This window comes from Nycticebus coucang, chromosome 9 (genome assembly GCF_027406575.1).
Source record: "Nycticebus coucang isolate mNycCou1 chromosome 9, mNycCou1.pri, whole genome shotgun sequence".
In the NCBI taxonomy this organism is placed as follows: domain Eukaryota; kingdom Metazoa; phylum Chordata; class Mammalia; order Primates; family Lorisidae; genus Nycticebus; species Nycticebus coucang.
Window position 1 is genome coordinate 130,259,128 of NC_069788.1, and position 20,213 is coordinate 130,279,340.

The 20,213-nt window shown below is 35.4% G+C and overlaps 1 protein-coding gene across 3 annotated transcripts in view; it reads left to right on the top strand.

Annotated features, from left to right (window-relative positions):
* The window catches only part of MNAT1 (MNAT1 component of CDK activating kinase), a 290,256-nt gene that overhangs the window by 50,122 nt on the left and 219,921 nt on the right, over window positions 1–20,213 (top strand). For all 3 annotated transcript variants that reach the window (XM_053602544.1, XM_053602545.1, XM_053602546.1), the window contains exons 2-4: window positions 2,519–2,671; window positions 4,773–4,846; window positions 18,527–18,630. In XM_053602544.1, the coding sequence (XP_053458519.1) occupies window positions 2,519–2,671; window positions 4,773–4,846; window positions 18,527–18,630 (331 nt within the window). The remainder of the gene's footprint in view (window positions 1–2,518; window positions 2,672–4,772; window positions 4,847–18,526; window positions 18,631–20,213) is intronic.

The window sequence follows — 20,213 nt, forward strand, 5'->3', positions numbered from 1 at the left end:
GAGTTACAGAACAGAATGAAGTAAAACTTTCAGTTTTTTCTCTGTATAATTCTATGTTGTTTGAGCTTTTTTTTTTTCTTTTGAGACAGAGCTTCAAGTTGTCATCCTGGGTTGAGTACTGTGACATCACAGCTCACAGCAGCCTTCGACTCCTGGGCTCAGGCCATTCTCCTGCCTCTGCCTCCTAAAGTAGCTGGGATTACAAGTGCCTGCCACAACGCCCAGCTGTTTTTTGGTTGCAGCCATCATTGTTGTTTGGCGGGTCCGGGCTGGATTCAGACCCGGCAGTTCAGGTGTTATGTGGCTGGTGCCTTATCCGCTTGAGCCAAGTATCCTTTGGTGGAGCCCTTAGCTCAATGAGTAGGGCACCGGCCACATACACTGAGGCTGGTGGGTTCAAACCTGGCCCGGACCTGCTAAAACAACAATGACAATTGCAACAAGAACAAAAAAATAGCTGGGCGTTGTGGCGGGCATCTGTAGTCCCAGCTACTTGGGAGGCTGAGGCAAGAGAATTGCTTAAGCCCAAGAGTTTGAAGTTGCTGTGAGCTGTGACGCCATAGTGCTCTATCCAGCTTGAGACAACTTGAGACTGTCTCAAAAAAAAAAAAGCATTCTCTTAGCAGTTAGAATTAGAAAGGGAAAATGCTATATAAGAGAATAAACTACTGTAAAAGATCTTTATACTTTTTAAATTGTTATGATTTAAGGCAGATTGTAAAAAAAAAGAGATGTTCAACTGATTTTGGAAACAAATAATATGTCAAATACACACTATGAATTCTAGAAATGGTAGTGTTCTGTATTACCTTGGTAACTGAATTGTTTGACTGAGTCTAGTCTCTATGACCTGGGTATATAATTTTGAATATTTTGGATACTTGCTTATAAATATCTTTAATCAGTACGGTTATAAAGTGTGTCTGTTTCAGTTTCGAAGAGTGGTGAAAATGTACCACTTCTAAACTCCCTGAAGTGATTTATCTGGGACTTTGTTGATCTTGGTAATAAAACTATTTATAAAATATTTTTGGGATATTTTTTCCTGCTGTTTTTTGAAGATACCATTGAGATAGAAATATGTAAAGGCCAATATTAATATCTTATTAGCAACCCTGAAAATTCTTATTTCCCTTTATCATTCTGTTCATTTAGCTTATTCCATACACAACTTGGAAGGAATCAACTTTCTTTCATTCATTAGAATTTCTCTTTTTCCTATTGTGTTTTATTTATTATTTTTTGTTCTGTAAGGTTTATCTAATGAGTACTTATTGACAGGCCCTGGGGATAGAGAACAAAATAGGTCAAATTCTGCCTTCATGAAGTATGTTGTACAGAAACTCAAGATGAGGAAATACGTAAGTTCAGGTATTGCTTAAAAAAAGGAGTGAGTAGGAATGTTTGTCACTAAAACATATGGAGTTGGGCAAAATTACAACAGAAGGTCTACAAGTGTTTGAATATTATCAGAATATTTGAATATAAAAATTATAATTTAAGCTGCGTCCTAGGCCTAGCCTGAGTTCCTATACTGCATCTTGAGCTCGCAGTGGCCTGCACCCTTAAAAACCAGAGGGTAAAGGAATTGATCTCTCCTATCCAGCCTTTTCACCAGTCTGAGTGGTAGCATGGATCTGTTGGGGCAGGGCAGAGATGGTTAGGTGTTACCTAGATCCATCTAAACAATATATGCAAACTGGTCCCCCCAGGAATCTTTCTACAGAGGTCCACCTCTCCAGTTCCTTGTGTTTTCAACTCAAGACTTCCAAGAACTTCTATGCTTATCTCAAAATTTTACTACCCAAAAGAGAAGAGAAGGGGTGCAGGTTTCTGGGAAACTTGGCTTACTTGGGCAATCACTTTAGTTGATTTGGGGCAGTCAACTTTAACTGAATAAAGCTTTTAAAAGCTGCTGCTCTTTCTAGGATTTCTCATGGTGGAAGCTGTATTGATTTTTTCTTCTCCATATAATACCGGACATTCTTAAATTCTTTATCATCTATGGGGCCTTGTTTTGCTAGAACCTCTCTCTTGTGGTTTTCATTTGCTCAATTGGTGCTGAACTTTCAAAAAATTTCCTTACAGGGGTGAAAGGAACAAAAAGAGTCTCTTTTACCGCTTGGGGTATTCAGGGCTCTGTGAAGTGCAGGCCTTTAGTAGAGGCTTCTCTTGCCGAGGCCTAAGGTTGATACTGGGCTGGGCATGGAAGTGTCCAGTCTTTTACATGCTGTTTGAGTTTGCCCTATCCTGCTGTTCTGAATCTTCCAAGTTTCCTACTCAGTTTATTTTTATGAATTTGTTTAATTTGTAAAACCAAATTGATGACCCTTATGATACCTATATCTGAAAAGTAAGCTCCAGATGAAAACGAACATTTTCCAAAAGGTGTATTGGTAACATTTTAAGTAGCAATGACTAATTTTCATGTCTCACCCTCCCTCAAAGGGGCAAACTACTCAGATTTGTTACAGATTTGAACACTCGCTTAAGTGTTATGTTTTTTCTCTCCCTACAGGTGTGAGAGTTGTGTGGACTTATTGTTTGTGAGAGGAGCTGGAAACTGTCCTGAGTGTGGTACTCCACTTAGAAAGAGCAACTTCAGGGTGCAACTCTTTGAAGATCCCACTGTTGACAAAGAGGTTGAGATTCGGAAAAAAGTGCTAAAGATGTAAGTATTATTGCTTGAATGATTCAGTCAACAAAAAGGACTTTAACAATTATTTCAATAATCGATACCATTGTTTGCTGATATAAATACGGGCAGAGTGGCAAGTGAATAACTATAAATTCATCTATATATTTGTTTAACACAAATTAAAGTTCTTAGAGAACTAAGTAATATCATTAATCTAATTTTTGTTAAAAAAGAGTCTCTTGATTGATGGCTTTATAATTCATTTCCTATTTGTTTAATTTATTTAGTAGATACGTATTGAATATCTACTGTGTAAAAACTGTGTTATGCATGTTAGGCAGTAGGTATGAAATGATGAATAAAGTGGCTATAAATTCTGTTCTTATGAGACTTACAGTATAGCAAAAAGACAATAAAACAAGCAAACAGAGCTTCCTCATTTTTATAAATTGAGGAAGTGGTTATGAAGTTAGTGGCTAAGTCTTGGTAGGTCAGTGATGTCAAGTAGGGCTGAGGAGGTAACATTAAGTTGAGATTTGAAGGTTATTAGAGAAAATTCTATGTTGGCTACAATTTATTTTGGTATGTATGTTATAGAATCCACATACATGTTATATATGTATGTTATATAATCCACTCATACATATGTAGGTATAGTGTGTGTGTGTATAGTTAAATATACAGACCTAATCTTTTTGATTTACAATTTAGGTTTAGTTTTTACTCATTGAGGAGTTTTGGGTTTCATTTATCTGTTCTTTTATTATAAGGCATCCTATTGCTTTTGAAATTAAAATAATATATTTATTTACTTTCTTCTTACTTTTGGTAGTATCCATTTCAACCCAGGACATCAGTGTTTTAGCAGTATCTTCCTAGTATCTAACCAATGATACTTTATCAGTGCTCCTAGCTGCTCTTTTATTGTAGTACAACCTCTGTAAGTTGACCACCCAAAGAACTGTAACAAATTGGTCAACATATGAAAAGAGGTGAAGTGATCAACTTAAGGCACTAGGCCTACTGTGCTGATGCATACAGGTGGTGCATTTCTCGTCTAAGAAAATTAGTTCAACTTGAGGAGCTGGTCAGTGTAGGGAGGTGCTGAACTGTGGAGGTTTTACTATATTTGGATCACTTCTGGGAGGTAGTCTCGTAGATTCTGATCTTTTATTGTTAATTCCTTATAGTTTTCCAATTCTTCACGGTACATTACAATATACAATCTAGAACCTCTGTAAGTTGACCACTCAAGGGACTGTAACAAACCGGTCAATCTAAGAACTTTAGAACTTTATTCCTATACTTACGCATACATATGGTATATGTCCCTACGAAAACTAGGTGAAGTTGAGGAGGTAGTCCACGTATGGAGGTTCTATTATGTTTACCAATTTTCCTAATCTAGAATTCTTTAGACTATAACTGTTATGGAAAATACAGGAGTCACTTTTAAGTTATTTTTTTGTTTAATTAATGAGTCTTAATTTATTAGAAGTAAACAATATCATAATTTCCAATGATAACACCTTATATAAGCTCATTTCCCAATCTTTCCCTTAAGTCTTACATGAATTTTACATATTGTACCATTTCCTCTTAATTCTACTTATTCTTCATAGTTGTAAGACTTTAAGAAAACATTTTTGGTCTAATTAACAAACCTGGTGTAAGGAGACAGTGTTGTGGGGTTTGGGTGCTGTGACTCCTGGCTGTAATACCAGTACTCTGGGAGGCCGAGGCAGGTGGATTGCCTGAGCTCACAGGTTTGAGACCAGCCTGGGCAAGAGTGAGATCCCCTCTCTAAAAATAGCCAGGTGTTGTGGTGGGTGCCTGTAGTCCCAGCTACTTGGGAGGCTGAGGCAGGAGGATCACTTGAGTTTGAGGTTGTTGTTAGCTGTGACACCACGGCACTTTATTGAGGGTGACAAAGTGAGACTCTGTCTCCAAAAAAAAAAAAAAAGAAAGAAACAGTGTCGTGCACAAATTCCTTTTTATATATCATGTATAAATTAGATAGGAACAAATAAACCAGTTAGATAATGTTGAAAAAAATGGTCTATCTCAAATAATAAAAAAGATAAGAATGATATGTCTTATATTGATTGTTTTTTTTTTTTTGGTTCTCTTAAAGATATAATAAGAGGGAAGAAGACTTTCCTAGTCTAAGAGAATATAATGATTTCCTAGAAGAAGTGGAAGAAATTGGTATGTTTTTAATTTGCAGTGCTAGCCTATAAGAATTTGTAATTTTATCTTTTAGATGGCTAGGGCAACATCTCACATAAAAATCTCTAATAGGTTTTGTTGTGATAGCTAATGTTTACGTAATTACTTTCTTTTGCACGTGGATCATGTTTGTCAAATTGAAGGCACATTTAAATAAAGGACATGCTTAAGTAATATTTTATCTTAGGAAAAATATGATTAATAGGGGTAGTAACACCTTACAGCTGGGAAGGTAGGTTTATATTGATAATGTGTTAAGATAGTTTAAAGGAAAGTATGTTTTGATTTTTTTAAAAAATAGGATTTCTGTTAACTGTATTCTTGGTGACTAAAGCCATGTGTTTGCCATAATTTATGCTTCTGTAGATACAGCATTTGGAAAATACTTTGAAGCAGTTGATGGTGAAGTAGCATTCTATTGTTCAGTATTATTCTGGAATCAGAGGTTAGAGTAATCTCACTGTCTTTTTTTCTGATGTGATTAGTCAAAAGGATCCTTATGTCACAATAAAAGTATTGTTTCTGTTTTCTTAAGTAAAATTTCAGAGATATTAAAAAGTCTGTAACAAAAAGAGTGGAATTGGAATGTTCCTAACTGAAAGAAATGATAAATGCCCAAGGTGGTGGCTATTCTAGTTACCCTGATTTGATTCATTCACATTGTATGTGAATTAGAAAACACACGTACTCTATGAAGATATACAGCTATTATGTATCCATAATAATTTTAAAATTTTATAAAAAATTAAAATGAAAAAAGTCTAGAAGTTGTTATTAATGCAGGATTTTAAAGTTGCCATAATTATTACTAAGTGCAAGTTTGGAAATGACATAAGGGTCATAGGCTATGAAAATTAATATGAGACTGGGAGTCATCTTTTTCATTCTTCTCTCAAACTTGATAGCCAATACTTATTATTAAATAGCTCAATATTTATTATTAAAATATGATGATTATAAAATTGATTATTCTTTATAAGATTTATATACGATAAATTTTTAGAAAATTCAAATCCCTAAAGAATGATTATTCTAATTTTTAAAATTTATTTCCTGAGAAAATCCAGAAAATTTTTGTTAAAACTGTTATTGAGACTTTTCTAAAATGTCTAAGTTCATTTGTTAATACCTTAGCAAAAGTGTGTACAGAGCATATCGTACTGTTTTTCTAGGATTGTTTAGTGCCTTGGTGCCGTTGCTTTTTCATTCTAATTTACTTATTGTACTTTGTATGTAATCTTGGTAACCATGAGTAACTATGGATTTTAGTTGAAAAGATGGTAGAATTGGGAGTGTCAAGGCAAAATGGAAAAGTTAGGATATAGACTGAGAAGATAAACCAGAAAGAAATCTCGCTGGAATGTGGCAGGTGTGCAGATATGTAGAAATCTGGCTACGCATAGGTACAGTAAGATGGCACTAAAAATTATTGTCATTGGTAAACCAAACCTTCCTGAGGAAGGACAGCTGGCGTGTATTTAAGCTGATTAGTGAAAAGTCTGGCAATCAATGGAAAGGAGATTACAGATGTTGCAGAAGAACAAGTTGAATACATGGTCACAAGTTCAGTCAGGATAACAAAGAAACCGAGGAGCAAAGAAGGAGGGGAACAGGTTTAAGAGATGAGCTATGAGAGAATCTTGATTCTGGCATAAGTTTCTAATTGAGTGTGATTTAAAAAAATATATATTTTTGTTCTGAGATGAGTTGATTTGAAGGTATATGTCCAGAAGTAGAAACTAGAATCAACAGGGAAGAGAGAGTCTGAATATTTAGGATATACAATATGTTAATGTTTTTTTTTTTTTTTTTAACCAGACCATTTAATCGAAACTGATTCTGCCGTTAAGTATACTCATGAAGGATTGTCTTCAATTGCAGTGTGTGGAAACTCTTAACCAACTTCCACTTAATTGTCTCATTGGAGTAAATGACATCCTTTCCATAAAATGCATTGACTAAAGGCCTAAGACTTGATGAATGCATGGTGAATGCTGTCCATTAGAAGCTGCCCTCAAGGGCACCTCTGTACTTCTCTCACCAGTTTATTTATAGACTAAAAATTATTGTCATTGGTAAACCAAACCTTCTTTTTTTTTTTTTTATTAAATAATAGCTGTGTACGTTAATAAATCATGGGGTACAATGTGCTGGTTTTATATACAATTTGAAATATTTTCATCAAACTGGTTAACATAGCCTTCATGGCATTTTCTTAGTTATTGTGTTAAGACATTTATATTCTACATTTAGTAAATGTCACATATACCCTTGTAAGATGCATCTTAGGTGTGGTCCCACGGATTACCCTCTCTCCACCTATCCTCTCCCCTTTCCCTATATTCTTGGACTAAAATTGTGTTCTAGCTTTCATATGGAAGCTATAAATTGGTTTCATAGTAGGGCTGAGTACATTGGATACTTTTTCTTACATTCTTGAGACACTTTGCTAAGAAGAATATGTTCCACCTCCATTCATGTAAACATGAAAGAGGTAAAGTCTCCATCTTTCTTTAAGGCTCATAATATTCCATGGTGTACATCTACCATAATTTATTAATTCATTCGTGGGTCGATGGGCACTTGGGCTTTTTCCATGACTTAGCAATTATGAATTGGGCTGCAGTGAACATTCTGGTATAAATATCTTTGTTATAATGTGATTTTTGGTCTTCTGGATATATACCTAGTAGAGGAATTGTAGACGAAACCTTCTTAATGCCAGTTATACTTGTTATTGTAGTTATGTAATTTAAATAATATATGAGGGAGAAATTGCAAAACTCTAGAATTCTGTTTCTCAGGTTCTTTATTTGCTTTCTAAAAAGTGGAAACTGAAATGTATATGACATTTGTGATCCATAGGAGCAGAACTCTAATTAAAACAGACTAGAATTTGGCTGTATGTCATTAAGTTAGAGAATGACAATATACTTATGGTATACATTTTAAGTTAAAGCATTTAAAGAGAGAGATTGATATTTCCCTTTAGCAGACTTTTCTAAATAATCAAATGTAAATCCTGATCATGTTGATTATAGAATAGTTCATGTTGTATTTGGAGATAATTAATGAGTTTTGGGAACTAACCTCATGGATTTTATAGTTTTATTTTTTGAACTTTAATTCAATAAGTAATTTGTTAATTGTGTGTAAAACTGCTTTACTGCTGGGGATATATGATATTTGCTTTCAATAAGCTCAGACTATAAAGGGGGAGATAATTATATCACCTAATAACTATAATTTAACATAATAAGTCTTTTTTTTTAACCTTTTAGTTATTTATTTATTTTTTTATTAAATCATAGCTGTGTACATTAATGCGATCATGGGGCACCATACACTGGTTTTATAGACGGTTTGACAAGTTTTCATCACACTGGTTAACATAGCCTTCCTGGCATTTTCTTAGTTACTGTGTTAAGACATTTACATTCTACATTTACTAAGTTTCACATGTACCCTTGTAAAATGCACTGCAGGTGTAATCCCACCAATCAGTCTCCTTCCGCCCACTTCCCTTTTCCCCCTTCCCCCTATTCTTAGGTTGTAACTGGGTTATAGCTTTCATGTGAAAGCCATAAATTAGTTTCATAGTAGGGCTGAGTACATTGGATACTTTTTCTTCCATTCTTGAGATACTTTACTAAGAAGAATATGTTCCAGCTCCATCCATGTAAACATGAAAGAGGTAAAGTCTCCATCTTTCTTTAAGGCTGCATAATATTCCATGGTGTACATACACCACAATTTAGTAATCCATGAGGCAGTGTGATTGCATTTGTTCCCGTTTTGTTCTTTTACTTTAAAATAAGATATGTGCAGTGTGCACAGGAATTTGTTCACAGTTGTTTTTTTTTTAAACTATAGTCTGGCCCTCCAACGGTCTGAGGGACAGTGAACTGGCCCCCCTGTTTTGAGGACCCCTGAATGTGAATTAGAATAAGCAAGGATGAATGAACAAATTAGGACTTGGCCTGGATGAAGCACTTGTATGGTATTAATCAAGATAATAAAGGCTGGAGAATAGGCAGTATTTTTTATTTTGTTCTGTTGGGTGGGGAGTGTGCAGAAATGAAGGATGAGGTAGACTTTCGTTTTAGATCTTTTCAGTTGTGTGAGGGTGTGGCTCCACCGCTCAGTTGTGTGGCATTGTTCAGCTTGTTATGAAAAACTGCCTTTTTAAATCTTCCTTCAATAGCCTTCTACTTTTGCTTTTCTTCATACTTTTAAAGATGAGTCATTAAATGTTTGTGATATCTGTATGACTCTTTGTGTTAATCAAAAGTATAAAATGTTAATTTAATGGGTACTTGCTAAGTACCAGACTGAACTGTACACACATTATCTCCTAAATTTTTCAGAACTCTAAGAGACAACTTAAGTATTGTGCCCAGCATTATATTGCTAGTAAATAATGGAGGCAGATTTTAAAATTTGAATTTTAAAATTTGAAAACTTAGGTTTTTCTTTCTCTCAGGCCCATGAAAGTATTTGGTAGGCGAAGAAAGAAGCTAATAGTCTGAGTCTATAACATGGGGTTCTGTGGGAAAGAGATGAGAAGAAAAAAAGTAGTTTGGGGCTGTATTTTTGGAGGATATTAAAGGAGTTTGAACTTGACCTTATAGGTAGAAGGGTACTACTGAAAATGTTTAAGCCTAGAGTGAGAGGACTATACTTAGTAGGGTGCCTCAGATAGATCAACATTTGAGGATTCATAAATTGGAGATTGAGGTTATTTTGTTATGTAAGTCATTATGAATCCTTTGGACATCACAAGTATAAAAATTTAAAAAAATGATAATTTCCAATAATGACACCAGAAATTTACAATAGAAGGGGCATATGTGAAGATGCACTTTTTATGGCATTAACAATAGATTCTTTTCTGTGGTTAGGACAATCTATACATGAATATTCTTCCTTATGGCCCTAGGAATTATCTCAAAGATTTGTTCTTAGTTTTATAATAAATGGATTATTCTTTTGGTGTAGAGAATACTTATTTGAAAAGGGTGAGAAAGTCCTAAGGGCTTTAATTATAAATTCTGGAGGTCAAAAGACTTCAAAATTGTACTTAAATAACATTAAATTTTTCAGAAAATACAATAGGTTTTTTGTTTCCTTTTAATACTTGGCTAAAGGCAGGTCAACGTCTGAGCTAAATAAGTAAGTAGAGAAAGGGTCAAATGATTGTTACAGAAAATTAGCTTCTATTTCTTTTTCTTCAAGGCTATTATACCAACTTGATTCATTAGGACATGAATGAGGCTTGATCTGAAAAGTTTTAAATGTATAGTAATTCACTATTATGATTCTTTTCTTTTTAAAAGAAGAGGCTTGCATGATCTATGATTATGATTTGCACCTATTATATTACTATTACCTTTGCTTTCTAAATTAAAAAAATGAAACAAATTGGTATTTACTTTTTTATTTTATTTTATTAAATCATAGCTGTGTACATTAATGTGATCATGGGGCACCATACACTAGTTTCATAGACCGTTTGACACATTTTCATCACACTGGTTAACATAGCCTTCCTGGCATTTTCTTAGTTATTGTGCTAAGACATTTACATTCCACATTTACTAAGTTGGACATATACCCTTGTAAGATGCACTGCAGGTGTAATCCCACCAATCTCCCTCCCTCTGCCCACCTCGCCCCTCTCTCCCCTCCCTTTCCACCTTCCCCGTATTCTTAGGTTGTAACTGGGTTATAGCTTTCATGTGAAAGCCATAAATTAGTTTCATAGTAGGGCTGAGTACATTGGATACTTTTTCTTCCATTCTTGAGATACTTTACTAAAAAGAATATGTTCCAGCTCCATCCATGTAAACATGAAAGAGGTAAAGTCTCCATCTTTCTTTAAGGTTGCATAATATTCCATGTTGTACTTATACCACAGTTTATTAATCCATTTGTGGATCGATGGGCACCTGGGCTTTTTCCATGATTTAGCAATTATGAATGGGGCTGCAATAAACATTCTGGTAAAAATATCTTTGTTATGATGTGATTTTTGGTCTTCTGGGTATATGCCTAGTAGAGGAATTATAGGATGGAATGGCAGATCTATTTTTAGATCTCTAAGTGTTCTCCATATATCTTTCTAAAAGGAATGTATTATTTGCATTCCCACCAGCAGTGTAGAAGTGTTCCCTTTTCTCCACATCCACGGCAACATCTCTGGTCTTGGGATTTTGTGATATAGGCTAATCTTACTGAGTTAGATGACATCTCAAAGTAGTTTTGATTTGCATTTCTCTGATGATTAAAGATGATGAGCATTTTTTCATATGTCTGTAGGCTGCGCGCCTGTCTTCTTCAGAGAAGTTTCTCTTCAAATCCCTTGCCCAGCCTGTGATGGGATCACTTGTTCTTTTCTTGCTTATACGTTTGAGTTCTCTGTGGATTCCGGTTATTAAATCTTTGTCGGAGACATAACCCACAAATACCTTCTCCCATTCTGAGGGCTGTTTACTTGCTTTACTTACTGTGTTCTTGGCTGTGCAGAAGCTTTTTAGTTTGATCAGGTCCCAATAGCGTATTTTTGAAGCTGCTTCAATTGCCTGGGGGGTCCTCCTCATAAAATACTCTCCCAGATCGATTTCTTCAAGGGTTTTCCCTGCACTCTCTTCTAGTATTTTTATAGTTTCACATCTTAAGTTTAAATCTTTAATCCAGTGAGAGTCTATCTTAGTTAATGGTGAAAGGCATTGGTCAAGTTTTAGTCTTCTGCAGGTTGCCAGCCAGTTCACCCAGCACCATTTCTTAAATAGGGAATCTTTTCCCCAGTGAATGTTTTTAATTGGCTTGTCAAAGATCAAATAACGGTAAGTAGCTGGGTTCATCTCTTGGTTCTCTATTCTGTTCCAGACATCTACTTCTCTGTTTTTGTGCCAGTACCATGCTGTTTTGATCACTATCCATTTGTAGTATAGTCTGAGGTCTGGTAGCGTGATTCCTCCTGCTTTGTTTTTATTTCTGTGCAATGTCTTGGCTATTCGAGGTTTTTTCTGATTCCATATAAAACGAAGTATGGTTTTTCTTAAAGTATAACCATGGAGCTTTAATAGGGATTGCGTTAAAATTATATATTGCTTTAGGTAGTGTGGACATTTTAACAATGTTGATTTTTCCCAGCCATGAGCGTGTATGTTTTTCCATTTGTTAACATCTTCAGCTATTTCTTTTCTTAGAGTTTCATAGTTCTCTTTATAGAGATCTTTCACGTCTTTTGTTAGATAAACTCCCAAATATTTCATCTTTTTTGGCACTACTGTGAATGGAATAGAGTCCTTAACTGATTTTTCTTTTTTTTTTTGGCTGGGGCTAGGTTTGAACCCGCCAGCTCCGGCATATGGGACCAGCGCCCTACTCCTTAAGCCACAGGCGCCGCCCCCTTAACTGATTTTTCAACTTGACTGTTGTTGGTATATATAAAGGCTACCGATTTATGAATGTTGATTTTGTAACCTGAGACGCTGCTGTATTCCTTGATCACTTCTACGAGTTTTGTAGTAGAATCCCTGGTGTTTTTTTCCAGATATACAATCATATCATCTGCGAAGAGCGACAGTTTGATCTCTTCTGACCCTATATGGATACGCTTGATCGCCTTTTCTTCCCTACTTGCAATGGCTAAAACTTCCATTACAATGTTAAAGAGCAATGGAGACAATGGGCAGCCTTGTCTGGTTCCTGATCTGAGTGGAAATGATTTCAGTTTAACTCCATTCAATATGATATTGGCTATGGGTTTGCTGTAGGTGTCCTCTATCAGTTTAAGAAATGTCCCTTCTATACCAATTTTCTTAAGTGTTCTGATCATGAAGGGATGCTGGATATTATCAAACGCTTTTTTGCATCGATTGAGAGAATCATATGGTCTTTGTTTTTTAATTTGTTTATGTGCTGAATTATACTTATATATTTACATATATTGAACCAGCCTTGAGACCCTGGGATAAAACTGACTTGGTCATGATGTATAATTTGTTTGATGTGTTGCTGGATTTTGTTTGTTAGGATCTTGTTGAGTATTTTTGCATCTATATTCATTAGTGATATTGGTCTATAATTTTCTTTTCTTGTTGGGTCTTTTCCTGGTTTGGGGATCAGGGTGATGTTTGCTTCGTAGAATGTGTTGGGTAGTCTTTCTTCTTTTTCTGCCTTTGGAACAGGTTGAGTAATATAGGTACTAATTCCTCTTCAAAGGTTTGGTAGAATTCTGACATGAAACCATCTGGTCCCGGGCTTTTCTTTTTAGGGAGGTTTTGTATGGTTGATGCTGTTTCAGAACTTGATATGGGCCTGTTCAGCATTTCCACTTGATTCTGGCTAAGTTTGGAAGGTGATGTGCTTCCAAGTATCGGTCAGTTTCCTTCAGATTTTCATATTTCTGAGAATAAAGTTTCTTGTAATATTCATTAAGGATTTTTTGAATTTCTGTGGAGTCTGTTGTTATTTGGTCTTTGTCGTTTCTGATTGATGAGATTTGAGATTTTACTCTTTTTTTCCTGATTAGTTTGGCCAAAGGTTTATCTGTTTTATTGACCTTTTCAAAAAACCAACTTTTGGATTTATTGATCTGTTGTATTATTGTTTTGTTTTTGATTTCATTCAATTCTGCTCTGATTTTGGTTATTTCTTTTCTTCTACTGGAGTTGGGGTTGGAATGTTCTTCCTTTTCCAGTTGCATGAGATGTCCCATTAAGTTGTTAACTTCCTCTCTTTCCGTTCTCTTGAGGAAGGCTTGCAGTGCTATAAATTTCCCTCTTAGGACTGCCCTTGCGGTATCCCAGAGGTTCTGATAACTCGTGTCTTCATTGTCGTTTTGTTTCAAAAATTTGGCAGTTTCCATCTTGATCTCATCTCTGACCCAGCTATCATTCAGCATAAAGTTATTTAACTTCCTTGTTTTTATATGAGTATGCAGATTCCTGTTGTTACTGAGCTCGACTTTTATTCCATGGTGGTCCTAGAAGATGCAAGGAATAATTTCTATTCCTATAAATTTACTGAGGTTAGACTTGTGACCTAAGATGTGATGGATTTTGGAGTAAGTTCCGTGGGCTGATGAGAAGCATGTTTTTTTTTTTTTTTTTTGTAGAGACAGAGTGTCACTTTATGGCCCTCGGTAGAGTGCCGTGGCCTCATACAGCTCACAGCAACCTCCAACTCCTGGGCTTAAGCGATTCTCTTGCTCAGCCTCCCTAGTAGCTGGGACTACAGGTGCCCGCCACAATGCCCGGCTATTTTTTGGTTGCAGTTTGGCCGGGGCCGGGTTTGAACCCACCACCCTTGGTATATGGGGCCGGCGCCTTACCGACTGAGCCACAGGCGCCTCCCTGATGAGAAGTATGTGTATTCACTTTTGTTGGGATGAAATGTTTTGTAGATGTCTGCTAAATCCAAATGTTCGATGGTTAGGTTTAAATCTAAAATTTCTTTGCTGAGCTTCTTATTGGAGGATCTATCCAACACTGCCAAAGGAGTGTTGAAATCTCCGACTATTATGGAGCTGGAGGAAATCAAGTAGCTCATGTCTGTTAGAGTTTCTCTTATAAATTGAGGTGCATTCTGGTTGGGTGCATAGATATTAATAATTGAAATCTCATGATATTGAGTATTACCCTTAACGAATATGAAGTAACCATTTTTATCCTTCCTTAATTTTGTTGGTTTAAAGCCTATTGTATCTGTAAATAAAATTGCAACACCTGCTCTTTTCTGATTACCATTTGCTTGAAATATGGATGACCATCCTTTCACCCTGAGTCTATATTTGTCTTTTAAGTTGTGATTCTTGTATGCAACAAATATCTGGCCTGAATTTTTGTATCCAGTCAGCTAACCTATGCCTCTTTAGAGGATAGTTTAAGCCATTCACATTAATGGAGAATATTGATAAGTCTGGCAAAATTTTGGGTATCGAGTTTTTCAAAAGTCCAGTGGACATTTTGAATCCTTTCGCCAGTGTGAAAGTTGGAGTTTGATCAAAAGTTTCTGAGTGCGTTTATTTTTGTGGTAGATGATTGGGCTGGTCATTATGGAGGATAGGTCTGAGAATATCCTGAAGAGCTGGTTTGGTTATGGCAAATTTCTTCAAATATGAATGTCATTAAAGTATTTAATTTCTCCATCAGAAATGAAACTCATTTTAGCTGGATACAGGACCCGGGGTTGAAAGTTATTTTGTTTAGGAGATCAAAAGTCGATGACCATTCTCTTCTGGCTTGAAAAGTTTCAGCAGAGAGATCTGCAGTCATTCTAATATTCTTCCCTTTGTAGGTAATGGGTTTCTTATGTCTGGCTGCTTTGAGAATCTTCTCCTTCATATTAACTTTAGTGAAGTTAAGTATGATATGCCTGGAGGATGTCTTATTTGGGTTGAGTCGTGCTGGGGTTCTGAAGCTGTCTGCTATCTGAATTTCAGAATCTCTAGGCATATCTGGAAAATTCTCTTTCATGATTTCATGGAGAAGGGCCTCTGTGTGTAGCGAGGCCACTTCATCTGTTTCAGGGATTCCAATGAGTCGGATATTAGCCTTCTTCGAATTATCCCAAAGCTCTCTTAGAGTGATCCGTTTTTGTTCTCCATTTCTCTTCTTCTTTGAGAGTTTGGCAGCGTTCAAAGGCTTTATCTTCAATGTCAGAAATCCTTTCTTCTGCTTGCTCCATTCTTTTACTGAGGGATTCTACTGTATTTTTCAGATCCTTTAGGGCTGCAAATTTTTGCTTCAGTGTGTCTAAATGTTTTGTGGTTTTGTCTTTAAATTCGTTAAATTCTTGAGACAACTTTTGAATTTCTCCTCAAATTCCTAATTCCATTTTATTATTCTTGTTTGCAATCCAAATTCTGAATTCGATTTCTGACATCTCTGCCAGTTGTTTGTGAATGGGATCTTCAATTACATCTGCCATATCTTTCCTTGGTGGGTTTGATCTCTTCTGGTTATTTATGTTACCAGTGTTTTTCTGCTGATTCTGTCCCATGATTGTTTTACTCTCTTTGATTTTTCCCCTGGAGGTTTGTAGAGGACCCGTACAGTGCTGTGGCCTGAGAAACTGGTATTTACTTTTATTGAAATTTATCATGAAGTTTTAAATAAGCATAAAAATTGTATATAAAGAGATTAATTTTACTTAGATTTTAAGATTAATTCTGAGTTCTATTTAGGATAGTTTATTTTAATTTATTTTTTTTGAGGTAGAGTCTTACTTTATCACCCTTGGTAGTGTGCCATGGCATCACAGTTCACAGCAATCTCAAAATCTTGGGCTCAAGTAATTCTCTTGCCTCAGCCTCCCAAGTAGCTGGGACTATAGGCTCCTGCTACAACGTCCAGCATTTTCAGAGATGGGGTTTTGCTTTTGCAGACTGGTCTTGAAATCCTGAGCTCAAGCCATCTACCTGCCTTGGCCTCCCACAATGCTAGGATTACAGTAATTTTTTTAGGAAATTTTAATCAGTAGTAACTTTATTATTTTCTAGTTAATGGCGGGCTTTTAAAAAAATTGCTCTAATATCAGTTTGATAACCTTTACTTTTTTGTGGATTCATACTATAAGAAACCACAAATATGGCTGGGCATTGTGGCTGGTGCCTGTAGTCCCAGCTACTTTGGAGGCTAAGGCAAGAGGATTGCTTAAGCCACAGAGTTTGGGGTTGCTTTGAGCTGTGATGTCATGGCACTCTGCTGAGAGCAACATAGTGAGACTCTGTCTCGATAAAAAAAAAAACACAAACCATAAATATTTCTTCCTTAGTTTTCAATGTTCCAAATTTTGCAATTTTCAAATCTGTAATTATAAAAGTTTTAATTGAATCTATAAGAGCATTAATAATTATACATTTTAGCATTAGTTTATTTTTCTGTCATAATAATTTAACAAGAACTTTTTTGAACTCTTACCTGATGGGAAGTTTTTTAAAAGCAATTTTAGGTTTGCAGCAAAATTGGGCAGGAAGTATTGAGAGTTCCCCTTTACTTCCTATTCCCACATGTGTATACCCTTGCCCACTATCAGTATCCTGCGTCAGAGTCGTATGTTGTGATAATCAGTGAACCTATATTAGCCTGTCATTAACATACAAAGTCCATAATTTACATTATGGTTCCTTTTTGTGTACTTCTATGTTTTCTTGGTTTTGACAAGTGATGACCATTATAGTGTCATACAGAGTGGTTTCCTTGTCATAAGAATCCTCTGCGTTCTTCCTTTCATTCTTCCCTGGCTTGGCAGCCATTGATCTTTTAACTGTGTGTGTGTGTGTGTGTGTGTGTGTGTATGTATGTATATATATATATATATATATATTTTATTTTTTTAAAATTTGGCTCTTTTCTTTTTAACAATAATATTCCATTATCAATTTATTGAAGGACATCTTGGTTGCTTCCCACTTTTGGCAATTATGAATAAAGCTGTTGTAACCATTCATGTGTAGGTTTTTGTATGGATAGTAGTTTTGAATTCATTTGGATAAATACCACGGAGCTTGATTGCTGGATTATATGGTAGAATATATTTATTTTTATAAGAAACCAGTATAAGAATATGTCAATCTGTAGGAACCTAGGGGAGAGCTACGGAGTGTAGATCCATCTGTTTTTAGGACAGGAAGCAATGGTAAGTAATGGTAGAAGGGGTAAAAGGGCTAATAACCTATGGGGAAAGGTTGCAGGAGAAGTTGAGGGAGGTCTAAACTGAATTATGGAACAGGAAAGTCTTATAGATGTGGACTTTTTCTTGTATAGGCTAATGCTTACTCTTTAGAGTTGGGTACTGGGGCAGTGCTAATAATGTATGAGTTCAGAATAGATTAAAAAAATTGTTTTTGTTTATAGCATTGTAGTAAACTTTTGATTTGTATATATAAACATAGAAGGCGGTGTTACATTTAAAATTCAAATTATTTTGAGTTAGAATTATAAAAAGAGAATTCTATCTCAGTGAAAATTTATCAGTATCTGAACATATCTCTGAACATTTCTCTTAAGAAATTATTTTAGTGTAAATTTTGGTGCTCCTTTATCCATTACTTTCCATCCTAAGGTTCAATTCTTTTCTGTTTGATACTCTTCTAGATCTAGATTACATGGAAAATAATTCCAGCTGTGTTTAGTCATGTTGGAGAAAATTAGAATGTGAATAAAAGTTTTTTTTTTCTTTGATATAAATTATACAAATGTATGATTTCTTATTCTTTTGGATCAGTTTTCTATTTTTAGAGCTCAGGTTCTTTTCAGTTTTGATGTACTGACAATTGTAGTATATCCCAGGTTTACTAATTTTATTTAAAAAATTTGAACAATCTTTTGTGTATGCTTTTTAACTTAGAATAGGGACTAAAAATCAAATCTAATGTGATTATGGTAAACGAACATCTTTGGTTTTCTGGAGTGGTCCTGATATTTAGATATTCCATGCAATGGACAGTCCTTGTATTTAGCTCAGAAGACATGGTTGCAGTAACTAGAGTTAGCCTGTAAAGTGGAGCAGATTAAAGGTCACAAGTAGAGCTATAAAGAATGACAACTCAATGAATAAGAAGTCACTGTGGCGAATATTTGGTTTTTATTTTCTACTCAAGGTTTATATTGAAACTGTACCTCATGTCATTGTTTCCTTTCTGTGCAGTTTTCAACTTGACCAACAATGTGGATTTGGACAACACCAAAAAGAAAATGGAGATATACCAAAAGGAAAACAAAGATGTTATTCAGAAAAACAAGTTAAAGCTGGTTGGTTGCTTAGTATTTTCATCTTCTTTCGTATTAGAAACATGTTTTCATATGGTATATTAGAACATTATCTTCCTTTAGTTACATTTGCAAGGAATTTAGCTAAAATTTAGGCCAGAAATACTAATATATGCTATTTAAGCATGTAGGTAGGCAGATGTACATTACTGTAGCAAAAACAACTTTGATAACATTATGTAAGGAGCATTTTTAAGGAAATGCATCCATAAGGCAGGTGGTTGTTAGTGTTATTTTTGCCTGTCTGTACAGTATTTTGTCATGTATAATGAATGCAGTAGTGTGTATAATGTGCACTCATGTTTTTAGCACAAACTTCCATGAAAAAAAAACTTTCATTGTAATTAAGTTTTTATTTGCTTTTATTTATTTACCTATTGTTTTTATTTGTGGAAAGGAAAACCGAATACAGCCTGAGAGTCAAAGAGACTAAAATCAGACTTCAGGTATCTAATAAAGGCTATAATTTACAGGGCAGGTAATCAGAGAGGAAGATACATTACAGAGAGAAAACTCTAAAGCAGGGGTTCACAAACATTTTCTGTAAAGAATAGATAAATATCTGGGACTTTGTAGGCAGTAAGATGTTGGCATTATAATGGAAAAGCAGACAAAGAAATACACAAATGAAAGAGTATGACTGTGTTTCAATAAAACTTTAGTTCAAACAACAGGTAATGGAAGATTTAGCCCATGGGCAATATCCCACCTCTACTCTGGATATCTAGAGAGTGATATCCTAAACTTTGGCCTGGGTGTTGATTCCCACAAGAATGAGTGGAAAATACTCAAGACCAAAAAAAGAACCTAGAAACTAAGAAATCAAGCAACTCTCACACAGAATAAGAAATTGTTCATATTGTCAATAAATGAGGTATAAAAGACCTCTCAATACATGAGGTATGTATTGGAATGGTGTCACCTTGAAAGTGGAGCTCAATTGCCTTAACATTATAGTCTGCTCTTGTACACTCTAACAATGCTTGAACTCAAAGCTTGCAAGGATCAAACATAATTATGGGTAACAGCTGCTTCTCCCACCTCCCCCAGATCTGACAGTATTTAATGGAATAGCACAAATAACAAGGTATTTTTAAAAAGACGTAAGAATATAAGCCCTCTAGGTTAAAAAGAAAATCAGTCAACAGAAGCAGACCTAGAAATGACAAAGATGATGAGATTAGCAGATAAGGATATTAATATAGTTAATATAAATGTTCTACATGTTCAAGAGGATAGAGTATAAATACGAACTTGATGAGGAGAGAAATGAAAGGTGCAAGAAGAGATCTAGACAATAGAGAGGTTAAAAACATACACTACTTAAAATGAAAAATTAACAATCGAGATCAATAGCCGATTAAACCCTTCAGAAGAAAAGATCAGTAAGCCTGAAGGCCTAACAGTAGCAGCCGCTCAAAAGGCGCACAGGCATGCACTCATGCACGCGTGAAAAATAACCGCAAAGCCCTCAGACTGTGTAACAACAGTGAGAAGTACAACTGACAGGTAACTGAAATTCCAGAGTAGAGTCAGGGCAGGGGAAAAGCCAGAAGAATGGACAG